This window comes from Enhydra lutris, unplaced genomic scaffold (assembly GCF_002288905.1).
Source record: "Enhydra lutris kenyoni isolate GAN:26980312 unplaced genomic scaffold, ASM228890v2 scaffoldscaffold53, whole genome shotgun sequence".
Lineage (NCBI taxonomy): Eukaryota > Metazoa > Chordata > Mammalia > Carnivora > Mustelidae > Enhydra > Enhydra lutris.
The window spans coordinates 2256168-2273970 of record NW_019154137.1 but is presented as its reverse complement, the minus strand read 5'-3'; the positions used below and the strand labels follow the sequence as shown (position 1 = coordinate 2273970).

Here is a 17803-nt window from a genome sequence, read left to right as displayed (position 1 = left end):
ATCGATATTAAAATTGCAAACTTCTTCTGTTCATCAAAGATACCCTATTAAGGAAATTTTAAAAAGTCATGTATGGAGTGACAGAAATTATTTGCAATTCCTAACAAAGGACTTGCATATATATATATATATCATATAATATATACTTAAATTTACATATAATACGTGCACACATATATACATAGATCCCACCAACTAATAAGGAAAAGACAGACAACCCAGCAGAAAAACTGGCAAAGGATTTGAACAGGCATTTCTCAAGAGGGTATTCAAATTCCGAAAGAACGGGGCAAAAGTGCTCAACTTCATTAGTCATCAGGGAAATGCAAATTAAATCCACAAGATAACAATACACACACCTACCAGACAATACAGAGTGTTGCTGAGAATGTGAAGCATCTAGCACTCTCAATGTCGGCTCTTAGTAGTGTAAATTGGCACAGCCATTTGGGAAAAGTCTTATTATCTATTAGAGATGATCCTAGGTAAGCCGCTGAGCCACACCTGCCCACCAGAAATGTATGCACGCGCACACCAAGAGACAAGCCAAGAGACAAGCCGGCAACGTTCATAAAGACTCTATTCATAAAGCCCCAAGCTGGAAACTATGCTCATGTCCACCAGAGGGAGAATGGAGAAATCAAATGTGATATGTATCGACATGATGGAATGAATGCAATGAGAACCAAACACTGACAGCTACAGGCAACAAAATCTCTGTGACTCTTGTAAACATAACATTGAGTGAAAGAAGGCAGACACACACGAAAAGTAAATTCTGGGGGTGCCTGGGTGGCTCAGTCGGTTAAGCAGCTGCCTTTTGCTCAGGTCGTGATCTCAGGGTCCTGGGATTGTGGGATCAAGGCCCCAAATCGGGCTCCTTGCTCAGCAGGAAGTCTGCCCCTCCCCTGCACTTGTGTGTGCGTGCTCTCTCTAAAGTAAATACAATCTTTTAAAAAAGTAAATTCTGTACAATTCATTTATATAAAGTTTACAAAGAGGCAACAAAACTAATCTATGGGATTAGAAGTCCGGGTATTAATTGTCCTTTTGGAGGGTAGTGACCAAAAGGGGTCACAATGGGGCTTCTAAGGTGCTGGTTACATAAGAGCAAAGTCATTTGCAAAAATCACTTATGAAAAATCATTGAGCTCTACATAACAACTCATGTGATTTTTCTACTGGACACTATACAACAATTAAAAGTTTAAAAAAAAAAACAGTGGTGCCTGAGTGGCTCAGGTCATGATCCCAGGGCCCCGGCGTAAGGCTCCCTGCTCAGTGGGGAGCCTGCTTCTCCCTCTTCCTCTGCCCCTGCTCCTGTCTCTCTCTCACACATGCTCTCTAACAAATAAAATCTTTAAAAAAAGCAGTCTCCCTTGTTGAGAACACAATTGGGTTAGAGAAAAGACAATATAAAGCAAAATTCTCCTTCACACAATTTAAGTCATTTGTTGTCTGATGGAAAGAGAAAGATCCGTTCCTAAAATGCAATTACTTCAAAACTGGAGCAAAAAAAATCAACACATGAAAATCTGTTGCTTAATATAAATAGTCTACTTCTGGCCAACAGATTATACGAAAAGATGTTCAACATCACTAATCATCAGAGAAATGCAAATCAAAACCACAATGAGGTATCGCCTCATACCTATAAGAATGGCCATCACCATCGAAAAGGTAAGAGACAACGAATGCTGGCAAAGGTGTGGAGAGAAGGAAACCCTCATATGCCTGTTGGTGGGAATGTGAACAGGTGCAGCCACTATGGAAAATAGTATGGAGCTTCCTCAAAAGGTTAAAAATAGAAATACCAGCATAGGGAATAGAGTCAGTAATACTGTGATAACATTGTATGGTGACAGATGGTGGCGCCTACGGTGAGCACTGAGAAATGTACGGAATTGTTGAAAAAGTATGTTGTATACCATATCTCAATTATACTTCAATTAAAAAAATACCATATGACTCAGTAATTCTACTACTGGGTCTCTATCTGAAGAAAATGGGGGCACCTGGGCGGCTCAGTCAGTGAAGCCTCTGACTCTTGGTTTCAGCTTCAAGGTCATGATCTCAACGGTCATGGGATAGAGCCCCGCATCAGTGGGGAGTCTGCTTGAGATCCTCTCCCTCTGACTCTCCCCTCACACATGTGCTTTCTCTATAAAATAAATAAATAAATTGGGGGGGGGGGGGGGAGAAAATGAAAACACTAATTTGAAAAGTTACATGCATCCCTGGGGCTCCTGGATGGCTCAGTTGGTTAAGCGTCCAACTCTTGATTTCAGCTCAGGTCATGATCTCAGGGTTGTGAGATCTGTGCTGGGTGTGGAGGCTGCTTGGGATTCTCTCTCTCTCTCTGCCCCCTGCCCCAGCTCACGTGCTCTAACAACAAGAAGAAACTATAAAAGGAAGAAGAAGAGGAAAAGATACAAGATACATACACCCCTATGCTTGCTTCAGCATTCGTCAGTTATTTACAATAGTCAAGATACGGAAGTAATCCAAGTGTGCACTGAAAGATGATTAATAAAGAGAATGTGATACACACACACACACACAGAATGGAATATCATCCAGCTGTGGCAAAGAAGGAGATCCTGCCATTTGTGACAACATGGATGCAACTCAAGAGCACTGTAGTAAGTGAAGTAAGTCAGGGAAACACATTGTATAACCTCACTTAAATGTGGGATCTAAAACGAGCTCACAGAGGCAGAGAGAAGAATGGTGGCTGCCAGGGGCTGGGCGACTGGGGGAAATGGGGAGATGTCGGGCAAAGGGTACAAACTTCTACTTCTAAGTTCTGGGGATCGAATGTGTGGTGATTATAGTTAATAATACCACATTGTATACTTGAAATCTGCTAAGAGAGTAGATCTTCAGTGTTCTCACCATTTAAAAAGGGGTAACTGTAACTTTGTGACATGCCAGGTGAGTTAGTTAACATGACTGTGGTCATCACCTCACAAGGGAAATGTACGTTGAGTCATCACGTTGTACACCTAGAAAATAATCACACTGTACAACCCAAATATATATGGTTTTTACTTGTCAATCTTACTTCAAAAAAGCTGGAACCAATGGTCAACTTCTGTCAAAGAGACATTTAAACATGGGACGAAGACCAGAGCACACGGCTATGACTTTTGACCTTGCATGTTACTAAGTGGTTCCTAGCGGCATCTGTGAAGAGCGGAAAGGCGAACTAAATGATGACGAGTGTCCTATCGACACTTCGTATGGGGCACAGGAAAAGCCACTTGGGAATCAGAGACCTGCTGGGGAATCCCAAGGACCAGCCACCACTTGAGGGACCTGGTTGCATGTTCATGTCCCCTCCCCTGGGCCATCTCCCAGATGCATGTACGTTCCAAAATTGGCAAATCACTGTGTAAAATGGAAGGTCTGAGCTCTTGTTCAAACGTAAGTTCCCTCACATAGCTTAGCAGCTGCTCAGATAATTCTGTGAGAAAAGGAAAACAAGAGCACAGAGGACCAAGCGGATAGTCTGGGCAGAAGGGGCGTGGTCAAAGACAGGTCGTTCCTTGCTTTGTGATTGTCACCAGCTACCTCTGACCCCAAACCCCATGTGATGGCACCACTTCCTGTCCCGGCCTACTTCCCCCTCTTAACTACAACATCAGGCAAAATAATTCCTCAAAAATCTTGCAAAAAGGGTGGGGGGGAAAGGTCTCAAAATCAGTGAGCACACAAAAAGCTGATGACATTTTAGGAGAGGAAGCAGCTGGTGAACATCTGCTAGGACAAAGAACATTCAATTCAAATGTGTCAACAGAGTTCACTCCAAATAGACTACGGTTCTGATTTAGGAGGATGAATGCCATAGTATATACATTCTCTTCAGTGCACTAGTTTGTTTAAAAAAAAAAAAAAAGGTAATTCAACAAGAATTTCTTTTTTTTTTTTTTAAGGATTTTATTCGTTTATTGGACAGAGAGAGAGAGAGAGAGAGAGAGAGAATGAGAGCGAGAGAGGGAACATAAGCAGGGGGAGTGGGAGGGAGAAGCAGACTTCCCGCTGAGTAGGGAGACCCATGCGGGGCTCGATCTCAGGACCCCAGATCATGACCTGAGCTGAAGGCAGACGCTTAACAACTGAGCCACCCAGATGCCTCTCAACAAGAATTTCTTAAGTGAGGACTATGCACATGGTGTTCTCAAAGTTTAATACAAGACAAACCTCTGAATACAGAAAGACCAACTTATCAGCTGTGTGGCCTGTAGCAAGTTACTTTACCTCTCTGAGCCTTAGTTTCTCAATAAAATATAGGTCAGAGGAGAACCATTTCATGGACTGTCACATGCTATTGTACAAGTACCGAGCAGAGTATCTGTGTAGTCCATCATGAACACTTCATAAGTGACAGCTGGCACAGTTAAGAGGGCGAACTGAGGTCACGTGACCCCCGGTGTCAGGGACACAAGCTTTGGAGTCAGACTTGCTGAAATCTTGACTCTACCACTTAACTTAGGAGTAAAGCTCTGAGATTGCATACTTCTCACCTGTGAAATGGGGATAAAAATCACAGGCCCTAGGTCCCCAGGGTTACGGTGAGCACTGCGGGAGGCAGCTGAGACGATGTGCTTATGAAAATGCCCACCCCACAGTCCTCACTCCTGCACGTGAGCCACCATGAGCAGGAGCCGCACAAAGTTCCCATCACCGAACTCCTCCCTCCAGGAGCTCTATTTTTAGCCAGGAGACAAGGACTCCCCATGTGATCCGGGGAACCAGCGGGACATAATTCAGTGCCAGATGAGTAATACAAGCAGCCTGCATCTGAGGATTTCGGACAGAAGAGAGCAGTAAAGGCCAGAGCAGTCACTCTGACAGCTGACTTCGCTGTAATCTCCAGCCTCACCTTCTCCCCACTCGGAAGCCCTCTGCTCTCTCCCTTTGCAGTACCATATGGGGACTCTGGCTTCTGGTATGGATAACAATTACTCTATGTCAGCAAACAGATTCAGCTCCGAATGCCCAGAAAAGCTCTGGTCAGCTGTGGACCTGGGCCTGTCAACACTGGCTTATTTTAGTAAGTATTTTGAAACTCCCACGGTGAGCTGAAACAACTGGACCGAGGAATCTGTCCACGTGCGAGATACGGGGCTCCTTTAAAAGCCAGTATAAAACCCTTGGTCTTGAACTTCTACAACTCCAGTGCAGCCGGGGCCCAGGGCCGCTGGCATGCCCGTGACCAGCACAGCCCCTGTGGTCTTGAGGCGCCACTTTATGGAAACTACACTCCTCGGGGACCACGGTATTGAAATCTGGGCAAACTTTTCGGGTCGAATCAACAAAACCCCTCTTGGTTAGTCATTCAGATGAAGCGTTGCGGGCCCGAGGGTGTGACCGCTACTGTAAAGTGGAACGATGAGACTGATGCCGTGAGGTCCCACCGTATCCTGTTACATATCCTATCCCAGGTGCCCACGGGGACCTCTAATCAGTACGTTTTGTACTCGATTCCCAACGGCGCAAATTTACAGAATCCAGCAACGGCGGACTACCCAAATTTGACGACTCTAGTTGCCACAAACTCCAAGACCAGGGAACGGCCACACTAGAGCCTTGAAGAATCTACCGGATTGGACCCCAGCCTCCTGTTTGCACGTCTTTCCCTACTCGATTTTGGCCATGCCAGTCTTCCTGTTTCTCACACATGCCAAGCTCGTTCGTGCTTGTCGCTCTGGTCTTATCTCAAACGTCGTCACTTCGGATGATCATGTTCCCTCAGGCCCTCCCATCATGCTACTACATGACCCATCTGACTTTCTTCATAGCATTCATACCCTGAAATTAGCTTGCTCATTTATACACTTATTTCCTAGTAGGTAGGCTGCACGGGAAAAACAGACCTTTTCATCAGGGTCACGTGCACACAAAATAGTGCCTGGCATGTAGCAGATATGTAATGAAAAGCTGTTCAGCAAATGAACTGATGAACGGCTTGAATCTTACAGCCAATGCTCTTACCATAGACCCTCAGACCTTCCACCGTGCCCTATTCCGGACGAGAAATTTCATCATCACCATCGCTATCATCGGGTGACATATCTAAGAGCTACATTCCACGATGTCTCCGTTTACTACCCTGGAAGAAATTCAAGTGAAAGAAAAATGCCCCCAGTAAAATCAACTAGCTAGGAAAAACTTACGTAGAAAATATCATTCGTCTCAGTTTGGCTGTTATTGACTTCTACTTGATAAGATAAGCATCTGCTGTAAAAATTCTGTGGATTCTTCCACTGCACATACAAGTTACCATTTTGGAAGAACAGACGTTTAATATGTGGGGGATCAGGTTTCACTGAAAGACAGAAATGGAAGAACACAAATTAGAGCCCAGAATATTTTTTTTTTAAAGATTTTATTTATTTGTCAGAGAGAGAGAGCGAGCACAGGCAGACAGAGTGGCAGGCAGAGGCAGAGGGAGAAGCAGGCTCCCTGCTGAGCAAGGAGCCCGATGTGGGACTCGATCCCAGGATGCCAGGGTCATGACCTGAGCCGAAGGCAGCCGCCTAACCAACTGAGCCACCCAGGCGTCCCCATGCCCAGAATATTTTTGATGAGGTTCATGTATGTGTGGAGATAATGAAGGTCACCATAAATAAGCTTATTTTAAATTGTCTCATAAAGTGGATCCAAAGAACATCTTTGGGGTGTCTGGCAGATGACGTGAACTCTGACCTGCAACCATCCGGTTAGAACACAGCTGGGGTATCATCAGGACTTCCAGCTGTGACACAGAGAATAAAGAAAAGCAGCACTTGGGGCCAGATGTGCATCTACCTAATGGATCATGAGGGGCCCCAGGGGTTTCCCCAGCTGCCACTCACTTGCATCAATCCAAGACCACAATTAAAACATTAGTCTAGTCTCTGTCACGTACTGCAACATGGACAAACCTTGAGGACATTATACTACGTGAAACAAGCCCATCACAAAAAAGGAAAACACTGCAGGATTCCACCCATGAGGTATCTAAAGTGGTCAGAATCATAGAAGCAGAAAAGAGAAAGCTGCTTACCAAGGGCTGGAGGAGGGGAAATTAGTGTTTCGGGGGCATTGAGTTTCAGTTTTAAAAGATGAGAACGTTCTAGAGATCTGCCGCACAACAATGTGAATAGACTTCACATTACTGAACTGTACACTTAGAAATCGTTACAAAGGGAGTTACCACGACCTCACTCCCCTGGCCTTCGGTCCACACTTAGAAGTCACCTGCGTGACTGTCTGAAGGCGTGGTGAATAGCGCTCTGCTCCCAGACTTGGGAACCTTTGTCAATTCATGGTTATGTGCCCATGAATTTTCTGTATACTTAACCAGAATCTGCGCTCCCTGGTGGGATCTTACAACAAATAAATAAACACGACGCTTACAGTAGTAGCCTGCTTTAGAGATTTAAAAAATACTTACATATCTCACATCATTTGGGACTTTGGACAGTCCTTTGAGGTCAGGAGGGACTATGGACCCTGTTTTACAGATGAGGAAATACTTAAAGAGAGTTTATATGCTTTTTCCAAAACAAAGTTCTAGGAGCTCAAGCAGATACTGTGTTTTCAAGTTGAAGCCTTTTTCTAAAAGGCCAACACTCAGCTGCGTTGGCCATTCTGAGCAGTCGGGGCCTACGCCACCCCGCACATTAGCTAGTTTGAATATCACTTCTGATCGCTCCTTCTCCAGTCAAAGCCCTTTTTCAACTAAGAGAAAGATTATTCAGGAATCATATTTCATTTTATTCTGCAGCATCATCCTCTCGAGTATCATCAGTAAAAGAAAACAGAACTTAAGAGTCAAAGAGCCCAGCTCCAGTCTTGGTTCTACAACTGACTGCGCGTTTGAAGTCTCAGTACACTCAGAAGCAAACAAGAGCAAAGCATGTGGCATATATACTCGATAATATTAGAATTTCCAAGGCTGCCACTTAAAAAAAATCAAATAAAGATATACATAAATACAGTATTTTTTTCTGGGAAAATCTTAAAACCAAAATCATTCCTTTTTTATTCTCTATACTGACTATTCGAAAGATATAACACTTTTACCCACACTGTTGTACAGGACTTCTAAAACTTACCATGAGAAGTTAAAGGCACTATATTGAAGGATGGTCTAATTTTTCCTGCATTATCCTTGACCATTATTTGGACACTGTGTTGCTCAAAATTGGAATCCTTCAAATTAGTCAGAGCAAAGGAACAACCAATGTGTTGATCTTCCCTATAGATGTCTTCACACTGAAGAATTTTTCCCAGGCTGCTGTGCCTGCAAGATATAATGAGACAACCTTCTGGATTATTTTTAACAAGGTGTTCAGGAAACAAAGGCAGACATTTGTTTTCTTTTAAACAGCTGAAGAGGACCGTGAAAGGCAACATTTGCAATACAGAAAGATAACTCATCTTAAAACCCTCTTTTATAACGTGGCTCCATTTCATACTCTAGCAAGAAACGAATGCTCCTTTATGATGAACACTGGTACTTTCTTCTTCTTCTTTTTTTTTTTTTAAGTAATCTCTACACCCAATGTGGGACTCAAACTCAAGACCCTGAGATCAAGAGTCACCCAAGCCACATGCCCAAACACCTGTTCATTTGTTCATTCGGTTTTTTTTTCCTTTTTCTTTTTTTTCAAGATTTTGTTCATTTGTCAGAGGTGCTTTGTCAGAGGAAGAGACAGAAAGCCCAAGTAGGGGGAGCAGCAGGCAGATGGAGAAGCAGGCTCCCTGCTCTAATGTGGGATTCGATCCCAGGACCTGGAGATCATGATCTGAGCCAAAGGCAGATGCTTAACCGACTGAGCCACCCAGGTACCCTAACCTTGTACTTAATTTTTTTAAATATATATTTTATTTATTTATTTATTTGAGAGAGAGAGAGACAGTGAGAGAGAGCAAGAGCGAGGAGAAGGTCAGAGGGAGAAGCAGACTCCCCGTGGAGCTGGGAACCCGATGCGGGAGTCGATCCCGGGACTCCAGGATCATGACCTGAGCTGAAGGCTGTCACTTAACCAACTGAGCCACCCAGGCACCCCAACACTGGTACTTTCAATAGCTGTGAAAATTCCAGGAGCCCTGACTCCTTTTCATCTTCTGTATAAGAGATCTTAAGAGGCCAGCATGAGAAGTTTTAGGCTTCTTGAAAAGGCCTCTCATCTGCTGAATTCCATGGTTCTCCTCTGGCCCTTCTGCCTGCCTGCCTTACTTTCGTGGCTTCTCTTCCTTTTCCCTTTTCAAGGGTTCACATTTGGTCCTCCGCCCTCTGCAGATTCCTCGCTGCTGCTTACTCCCTCATCCATTCTCCCCCAGTTTATCATGTCTGTCCCTCGACTAGAATTTCTACACTGGGGGGGATTCCTTGGTGCTTGTCCCAGATTTCTAACGGTTTCATTTGAGTGTTCCACTCTGGCCTCAAAGTCAATGTCCTTATGCCCTCTCTTCCGAGCCAAACTGCCTATCTTCTGACCTTCCCCATTCCCATCAGTCAGAGCGCATTTTCTCTGGACTCCTTGATTACGTCCTTTGAAATTACCCTTTCCCCCTTCCTTTCTCTGTATTCTCTCACCCCATTCTGTTACTTCCTTCCTTCACAAAGCTTCTTGGATTCTCTCCCGAGACATTCCTGGAACCCTTACAGTGTTGCGTGCCCTCACCACTTCAGCCTTCACATCCTCTCTGGAAGGACCTCGCTGACCTTCGTTATCAAGCTATCTATCCTCTAACCCCTGCCAGATCAATGTTCCAGAACACAGTGGTTTTCTACGTGTCTTACTCCACCGCGTGGCTTTAACTGCTTTCCATCCGCAGCACTGCTGGGATCTGCTTTCCCAACCCAAACCTCTACACACCCCTCTCCCCAAGGAGCACCAGCACCCAGTGTAGGGCAGGCCGACAGAAGGGGCTAATGACACTTTTCTGGCTAGGGTCTCAACGGCTTCTGTCTCATAGTAGCCGGAAGAAGCCAGAGTCAAGCCCTACCTCAGCCGTAATGGGAGGTGTGCCAAGGTTCTACAGAAAAGGAAGGCAACTTTAAACATTAAATGAACTAACAGGGATGAGTCGCAAACCCTTGACTTGCTACCTCCAGTCATCTGTCACTGTATAGAATGCAGACTCCTCAAGCCCCTCCTGAGAACCCTACTCAGCGGGTTCTGCCGGGGCCTAGGTGCCAGCACTTTGACAGCGAATCTCTTCTGCACAGCGGGTACGCGCATAAACAAAGTCAGCTGATCTCTGCCTGGGGGGCAAGGACGGTCTCTTCGACAAATGGCGCTGGAACAACAGACAGGTGTCTAGATGCAAAACGATGAATCTAGACACAGTCCTGACTCCATTCACGAAGCCAAATTCACAATGGGTCACAAACCTGAATGGAAAGTGCAAAACTATAGAACTCTTAGGATGTGACTTAGGGAAAAACCTAGATGAGCTGCAGCGTGGCGACAGCTTTTTAGATACACGGAAGACCTGATCTAGAAAAGAAATAATCAGCTGGACGTCATTCAAATTAAAAACTTCGGCACCTGCAAATATCAGTAGTAAGAGAGTAAGAAAGCAAGCCACAGACTCAGAGGAAATATTTGCGAAAGACATGTCTGATAAAGGATTGCTACACAAAATACACGAAGAATCCTTAAAGCAGTAAGAAAACAGGCACCTCACCGAAGAAGATAGACAGATGGCAAAGAAGCATCTGAAAAGATGTTCCACATATGTCATCAGGGAAATGCAAATTAAAAACAACAAGATGCCACTACACACCTACTAGAATGGCCAAAGTCCAGAGCAGTGCCACCACCAAACCCAGGGAGGACAGGGAGCAAGCGACAGGAGTGCTCCTTTGCTGCTGGTGGGAATGCAAAATGCTAAAGCCCCTTTGGGGCAGAGTCTGGTAGTTTCTCACAAAACTACACATGCTCTTATCATACGACTGGCGATCCTGCTCCCTGATATTTACCTAAAGGAGTTGAAAACTCCTGTCCACGTGAAACACGGCGCACAACTGTTCACAGCGGCTTTATTCATAATTGCCAACACTCGGAAGCAACTAAGACGTCCTCCAGTAGGTGGACACACGAACTGGGGTGCCCCCAGACACAGGGATATTATTCAGCTTAAAAAAAGAAAAAAGAGGTCTCAAGCCAGGAAGCGACACGGAGGAAATGTAAACGCGATTACTAAGTGAAATAAGCCAATCCGCAAAGGCTGCCTGCAGAGGGCCTGACCACAGCGCCCTCTGGGGACCTCAGGAAGCATCAGCGGCGGCAGGGCTTGCGGAGGGAAAGGTGACCAGGCAGAGGACAGAGGAGCTTTAGGGCGATGAAAATACTCTGTATGAGGTTGTAAGGACGGACACGTGTCATTATACGTTTGTCCAAACCCACAGGATAGACGACACCAAGATGGTGCCTGAAGGTAAAGTAAGGACTGCGAGCGGCTAGGATGTTATCAAGGCAGGCCCATTAGTTGTGACAAATATACCACCCTGGGGGGGGCGTGTGCGGATAATGGGGGAGGCCATGAACTGCAGGGGTAGAGGGTATATGCAAAATCTCTGTACCTTCCCTTCTGTTTTGTTGTAAACCTAAAAACTTCTCTACAAAAATAAAGTCTTCAAAAATAAACCCCGGGGGCACCTGGGTGGCTCAGTAGGTTAAAGCCTCTGCCTTCAGCTCGTCATGATCCCAGGGTCCTGGAATCGAGCCCCACATCGGGCTCTCTGCTCAGCGGGGAGCCTGCTTCCCCCTCTCTCTCTCTGCCTGCCTCTCTGCCTAATTGTGATCTCTGTCTGTCAAATAAATAAATAAAATCTTTAAAAAAAAAACCAACAACAAAACAAACAAACAAAAAAACAAACCCCCAAACTCAGATCTAATGTACTTACTCCTTCAAAGGCTATGAAAAGAAATATTTAAATACAGAAAATACAGGGTGCCTGGGTGGCTCAGCTGGTGAAGCATCTGCCTTCAGCTCAGGTCATGACTCCAGGGTCCTGGGATTGAGCCCCGCATTAGAGCAGGGAACCTGCTTGTCCCTCTGCCTGCCGCTCCCCCTGCTTGTGCTCTGTCTCTCAAATAAATAAATAAAATCTTTTTAAAAATACAGAAAATGCTCTCGTCCCTTAAGAGATGGTACATCGAGTTTTTCTCCTAGTTGTAGGCCCCTGTGGTTCATGAATGAATACAGTCTAAGAAACTAAGTTAGTGCCATGGCTAGTTTTTAGATCAGACAGGCCTGGAATGTTCTCCACCCACATCCAGAAACAGAAACTGAAGAAATTTATGACACTTTTGTTACGTAACTTAAAAAAAATAACTAGGCAGAACATTAATTTTTTTCAACCAGTGAAAGGGACTTCTCTAATGGGCAATCATTAAGATTCCTTTTACACTTTGGTACCTTGGGTGTTTCACATACTTTCATGGACCCCAGATAAGAAATTAAAAAAAAATTTTTTTTGTTGTTGTAACGTGGACAAAATAACAAAAGAGGAAATATTGGGTTTTGAAAAGACAACTTTTGGGGACTTCTTGCAAAATACGAGATAACAAACCAGAGCCAGAAGGCATTCAGGTGCTTCCTGTGAAGATTCAGACACTGAAATCCTCCACAGAATCACACTATAGACATAAGGAGGAAATGGCCAGATTTAAAGACAATTTCCCCATCTGAAGATGATTAATGTGGTAAGAAATTCCCTAAAATTCATTGGCAGAACTAGCCTGTAGCTCTGTTTTTTTAAAGATTTTATTATTTATTTAAGAGAGAGAATGAGACAGAGAGAGAGAGAGCGAGAGCGAGCATGAGAAGAGGGAGGGTCAGAGGGGGAAGCAGACTGCCTACCAAGGCAGGGAGCCCAATGCAGAACTTGATTCCAGGATTCCAGGATCATGACCTGAGCCGAAGGCAGTCGCTTAATCAACTGAGCCACCCAGGCGCCCTGTAGCTACTTTTTTTTTTTTAATTTTATTTATTCTTAGAGGGATCACAAGCTGGGGAGAGAGGCAAAGGGAGAGAGGGAAAAGCAGACTCCCAGGTAAGCAGAGAGCTGGCTGCGGGGCTCCATCCCAAGACCCTGGGATCGTGACCTGAGCTGAAGGCAGAGGCTTAACGACTGAGCCACCCAGGTGCCCCTAGTCTGGAGCTATTAAGGTCAGGCTCCTTTCAATGTCATACTAGCCCTGTAGAACCACAAGTCATTGCCCTGGGACTTCAAAGTGACTCCAGTTTCTAACTGGGACACAGTCTCTGGCAGTTCGTTTGACGTGATTTAAACTGGTACCTAAACCTAAACCAGTTCCCAGTGCTTGATAATGAACGAGCCAAGCACCTGCCTTTCTTTTGTGGTTTTGATTGGAAAGGATCTCTCTAGGGGAGGCAGGGGTAGAGGAGGTAAGGACAAGCTGCTAATTCTTCCAAGTGGGGGAAGAAGCCACCAATGCGTACCGGCTGCATCTCCAAGGCAGTGGGGATGAATTAAAAAAAAAAAACAAAAACATAGCTCTCATGCACTGATTGCTTACTCTGTATGTGTTAGCAGCTGGCATAGCTCCGACCACTGTTCACCCAGTAACAGCCCTTACAACAACCTTAAGAGACAGCACTAACATCACTACACCCATTTAACGAATAATCTGTTAACAGAAAAAGCTGCAGGGTGCTGAGGGCAGAAGACTATAGAATCTGTAACTAGCACCATCCGAGGAGATTTTCTGGGATTGCAGACCGTTTGCTATCTGTGCTGTCCAAGGCAGGAGCCACTAGCTATGCGTGAAGGGGACTAGTAAGACCGTGCAATCGAAGTCTGCATTTGACTTAAGTTTAATTAATTTGAATTCGTATGTGAGTCGTCACAGGGATGTCTGGCTTCCGTATTGGACAGCACAGGTCGTATATGCTACAGAAAGAGTCCACGCTGATGACCGATGCTGGGAACACGCAGGACAAGCAGTGGTGTCCCCGACACCCACCCCCTGGGGCACCAGTGAACCACTCTCCTGCGATGGCTTCGTGAGCCACCTCCCACGGCTGCCAGTCATACCCACACAGAGGCATCATCTGAGGGCTGACAGCCAGCCCGAGCCCCATCTGCTCTCAGATTTGGCAAGAGGCTGCATTGGCCCAGAGGAAGAGGGCTATTTCAACGCAGAGGAAGAAGAATTCTTGTTCCAATTGGTGGGTCCAATATTTTAATAATTTACTCACCCAGAGGAGGCAGGTTTCGCAATTGGCACGAAGACTTGTTTTGTGCTAGTGCGTGCCTCAAGGTACCTCCCTGTCTTTGGCACAGACGAACTCCAAGGACAGGGCCAGTGCTCACCTCCAGCACCACCCTGACTCCTGCACGGGGGGCCATGGACTAAGGGACGGTTTTCCTGCTTTTCCTTCCTTCCCCTGCTCCTTGTGCAGACACAGACTCTAAAGGTTTTTCCCTATGATTTTACCAACAACAATCCAGGGAAAGCAAGAGGAGCTGACAGCATAATAAACACAGGGATGCTCCCAGCTTCTAAGACATCGTAAGAGCCTGTACTGACAGCTCTCCCCGACCTCATCAGAGCCAGGCTACTCCTTTTAAGGCTTAGTTCTCTGGCCCCTTCTCTAGCAGTTCTTCAGGGGAGTCCAACTGACTCGGTCCTTCTCTCTTTCTACTCCTGGACCATAATGCTCCTGAGTTGCTAAACCCTCCTAAGTCCTCACGCTAATCCCGAATGTTCTCTAAGCTCTGGATCCTACAGCACATTTCAACCTTACTTCTGGAGCCCCTGCCATGTGTCTGGCGCCAAGGGTAACAAGACACAGCCTCTTCTCTCAAGGGAAATGGCAGTCTGGGGAGGGCCACCGCTGAGGAAACAGGAAGTGACGACACAATGTGCTGTGTACTATGACAGAGGAATGTGCAAGGTATGTGGGACATGATGGTCCAGCACGCATCAAGATTTGAGAGATAAAGGAAGGCATTCTGGGAGGGAAGTGATGTCTGAGCTGAGACGAGGACAAAGCAGAGGCGTGCAGGTGAAAGGACGAGGTCTGCGCTGTGAGGGGACGTGGCATGCTGCCACCGTTCCACTGAAGCATCTGTAGGGCCTGTTTGAGGAACTGAAAGGCGCTGGGTGCGGGCTGGACGGTAGGATGCCGGAGGGTGGAGGAGCCTAGCAGGAGGAGGGGGAGGCTGGGGCCGGACCAGGCGGAAGGAGCCAGGTCAGAAAGGGCTTTTGTCCATAGTGCTGAGGAGTTTGGACCTAATCCCAAAGCCACTGGGGAGCCACTGCGGGACTTTAATAAAAGGAGAAACAATTACCACAAGTGGACAAGTGAAACTACAAAACCTCAAATGAGAATTGTTTATCTTGGGGGAAAAAAACAGCCCTGGAGACGGAACCACACACAGTCTCCACGCTGGCGGGCCTCCCAGGCGGACTTGGTGGGGAGCGCCCTGCGCAGCAGGGGAGGAGAGTGGGTGCGAAGCCTACAGGGCCCTGGCCAGCCGGTCCTGCGACTCTGGGATCCGCAGAGTGCTTTGAGACACCCAAAATACGTCTCTTCACGTCATCGGGCAAAATGGACATTCCAGGAGCCAAGGCCATGTTTATCCTCTAGTTTCGGAAGTCCTGCACCTGGCCCTCCGCACCCCATTCTCTCAGAGGCAGTCTGAAGGAAGGACAGAAGGAGGGTCAAGGCCATGTGGAAAGTGCACTGCCAAGGCAAGCTCTCCCGCTTCCCCAGCCTGGTATCACATGCCCCTTCCTCAGCTCTTCCCCAGGGCCCGTGCTCGGGGAACCCGTGTGTGCAGTCCACCCCTTTCATCCAAGCCCCCCAGCTGCGCCCTGCTACCACCACCACACCCCCAAGCTCCACCTAGCTTCTAAAGAGAGTTTGTGCCTCTACTTGCCATCATACACTGTTATTTTTATACAGATAACTGTTGGATGTGGTCTCTCCCCCTCTACATTTGAAACTTTATGAGCAAAGAGCCATGTCTCATAGCTCTGCTGCCTATTCAGCGCTTTACCCGCAATGTGTGCCAAATAAAATTCAGTGAATTGAACTGATTAACCTGGTCCTTCCTTCCTTGCTCTGTGGCTAATAACTCCAGGCTTGAAACGAAAGGAAATGCTTGAAGATTAATTTAGAAATTTAACACAATTTGTGGATATGCACACTGATCTCAGATACGTTATTATGTGGGGAGCTAACCTACTTTTTTTTTAATAGTTGTTTTCTCATCAGTTCCTTAATTTTTTTTTTATTAATGTAGAGTTGACATACAATGTTATATTCATTTCAGGTGGGATGATACCATTTTCCTTTTTTAAAGGTAGATACCAATCACTCATACGTTGCTGGTGGGAATATAAAATGGCACAGTCACACTAGAAAATCCGTTTGGCAGTTTTCTATAACACAAAATATGCAATTACCATGTGACCCAGCAATTGTACTCTTGGGCATTTCTTCCAGAGATATCAAAAGTTATGCTCACATAAAAACCTGCACATGAGTATTTACAGCAGCTTTATTCATAGCTGCAAACAATTAGAAAGAACCAGGATATCCCTCAATGAATAAATGTTTAAACAAACTGGCACTTCCATACCATGGAACAAAAAAAAAAAAAAAAGAAGAGATGAACTACTGATTGAACAACTTGGAGGGACCTCAAGGGTATTACGCACAGTTTAAAAAAAAGCCTCAAACAGTTATATGCTATGTCTACTCTAGTAACATTCTTGAAATGACAAAAATATAGAGATGGAGAACAGATTAGTAATTGCCAGAGGTTAGAGACTTGGGAGAGGGGAAGGTGGAGGGGGTTGCCGAAGGGAGGAGGGTATGGGCATAAAATAGCAATTCAGGGGATCCTTGTGGTAAGGGAACTATCCTATATTTACACATGTGATACAATTACGCAGAACTACACACACGCATACACATATCATACACACACACGAATGCACGTGACACTGGTGAAATCTGAGTAAAGTGGGTGGACTGGAACCACAGCAACTTTCTGGTTTTGATATCGCCTTCTAGTTATAGGCCATGTTACCTCTGGGAGAACCTGCATGAAGGGTACTCTGGGGTCTCCCGGCACATTTTTTGCAACATCCTGTGGATCTACACTTACACTTTTTTTAAAAGATATTTTTAGAAAGTAGACACCAAAAGCAGATGCACGTTCCACTGAAGCAAACTGCCCATCTTCTTGGGTTTGTAAAAAGAAGATGTGGCATATATACACAATGGAATACCACTCGGCCATAAAAAAATGAGCTCTTGCCATTTGGATCAACATGGATGGACCTAGAGGGTATTGTGCTAAGTGAAATAAGGCAGAAAAAGACAAATACCACAGGATTTCACTTCTATGTGGAATCTAAAAAACAAACACACTCTTAAATACAGAGAACAAACTGGTGGTTGCCAGAGGGGAGGGGGGTGGAGGGCGGGTGAAACAGACGAAGGGAATTAAAAGGCACAAACTTCCAGGTATAAAATAAATAAGTCAGGGAAATGAAAAGCACAGCATAGGCAATAGAGTCAGTAATATTGTAATAACGTGGTATGGTGACAGGTGACAACTGTACTGAGCCCTGAGTAATGGAAAGAATTGTTGAATCACTATGTCGTATACCTGAAACTAACATACATTGTATGTCAATTTATACCTCAATTAAAAATAATGATAAATAGGGGCATCTGGGTGGCTCAGTTTGGTTAAGCATCCGACTCTTGGTTTCGGCTCAGGTCATGATCTCGGGGTGGTGAGATGGAG

General features: G+C 45.5%; 1 protein-coding gene across 2 annotated transcripts in view; it reads right to left on the bottom strand.

Moving 5' to 3' along the window:
• LOC111157297 (interleukin 13 receptor subunit alpha 1) overlaps nucleotides 1–17803 on the bottom strand; it is a 53650-nt gene that overhangs the window by 19324 nt on the left and 16523 nt on the right. For both annotated transcript variants that reach the window (XM_022518605.1, XM_022518606.1), the window contains 2 exons: nucleotides 8106–8293; nucleotides 6180–6331 (listed from right to left, as the gene is read on the bottom strand). In XM_022518605.1, the coding sequence (XP_022374313.1) occupies nucleotides 6180–6331; nucleotides 8106–8293 (340 nt within the window). The remainder of the gene's footprint in view (nucleotides 1–6179; nucleotides 6332–8105; nucleotides 8294–17803) is intronic.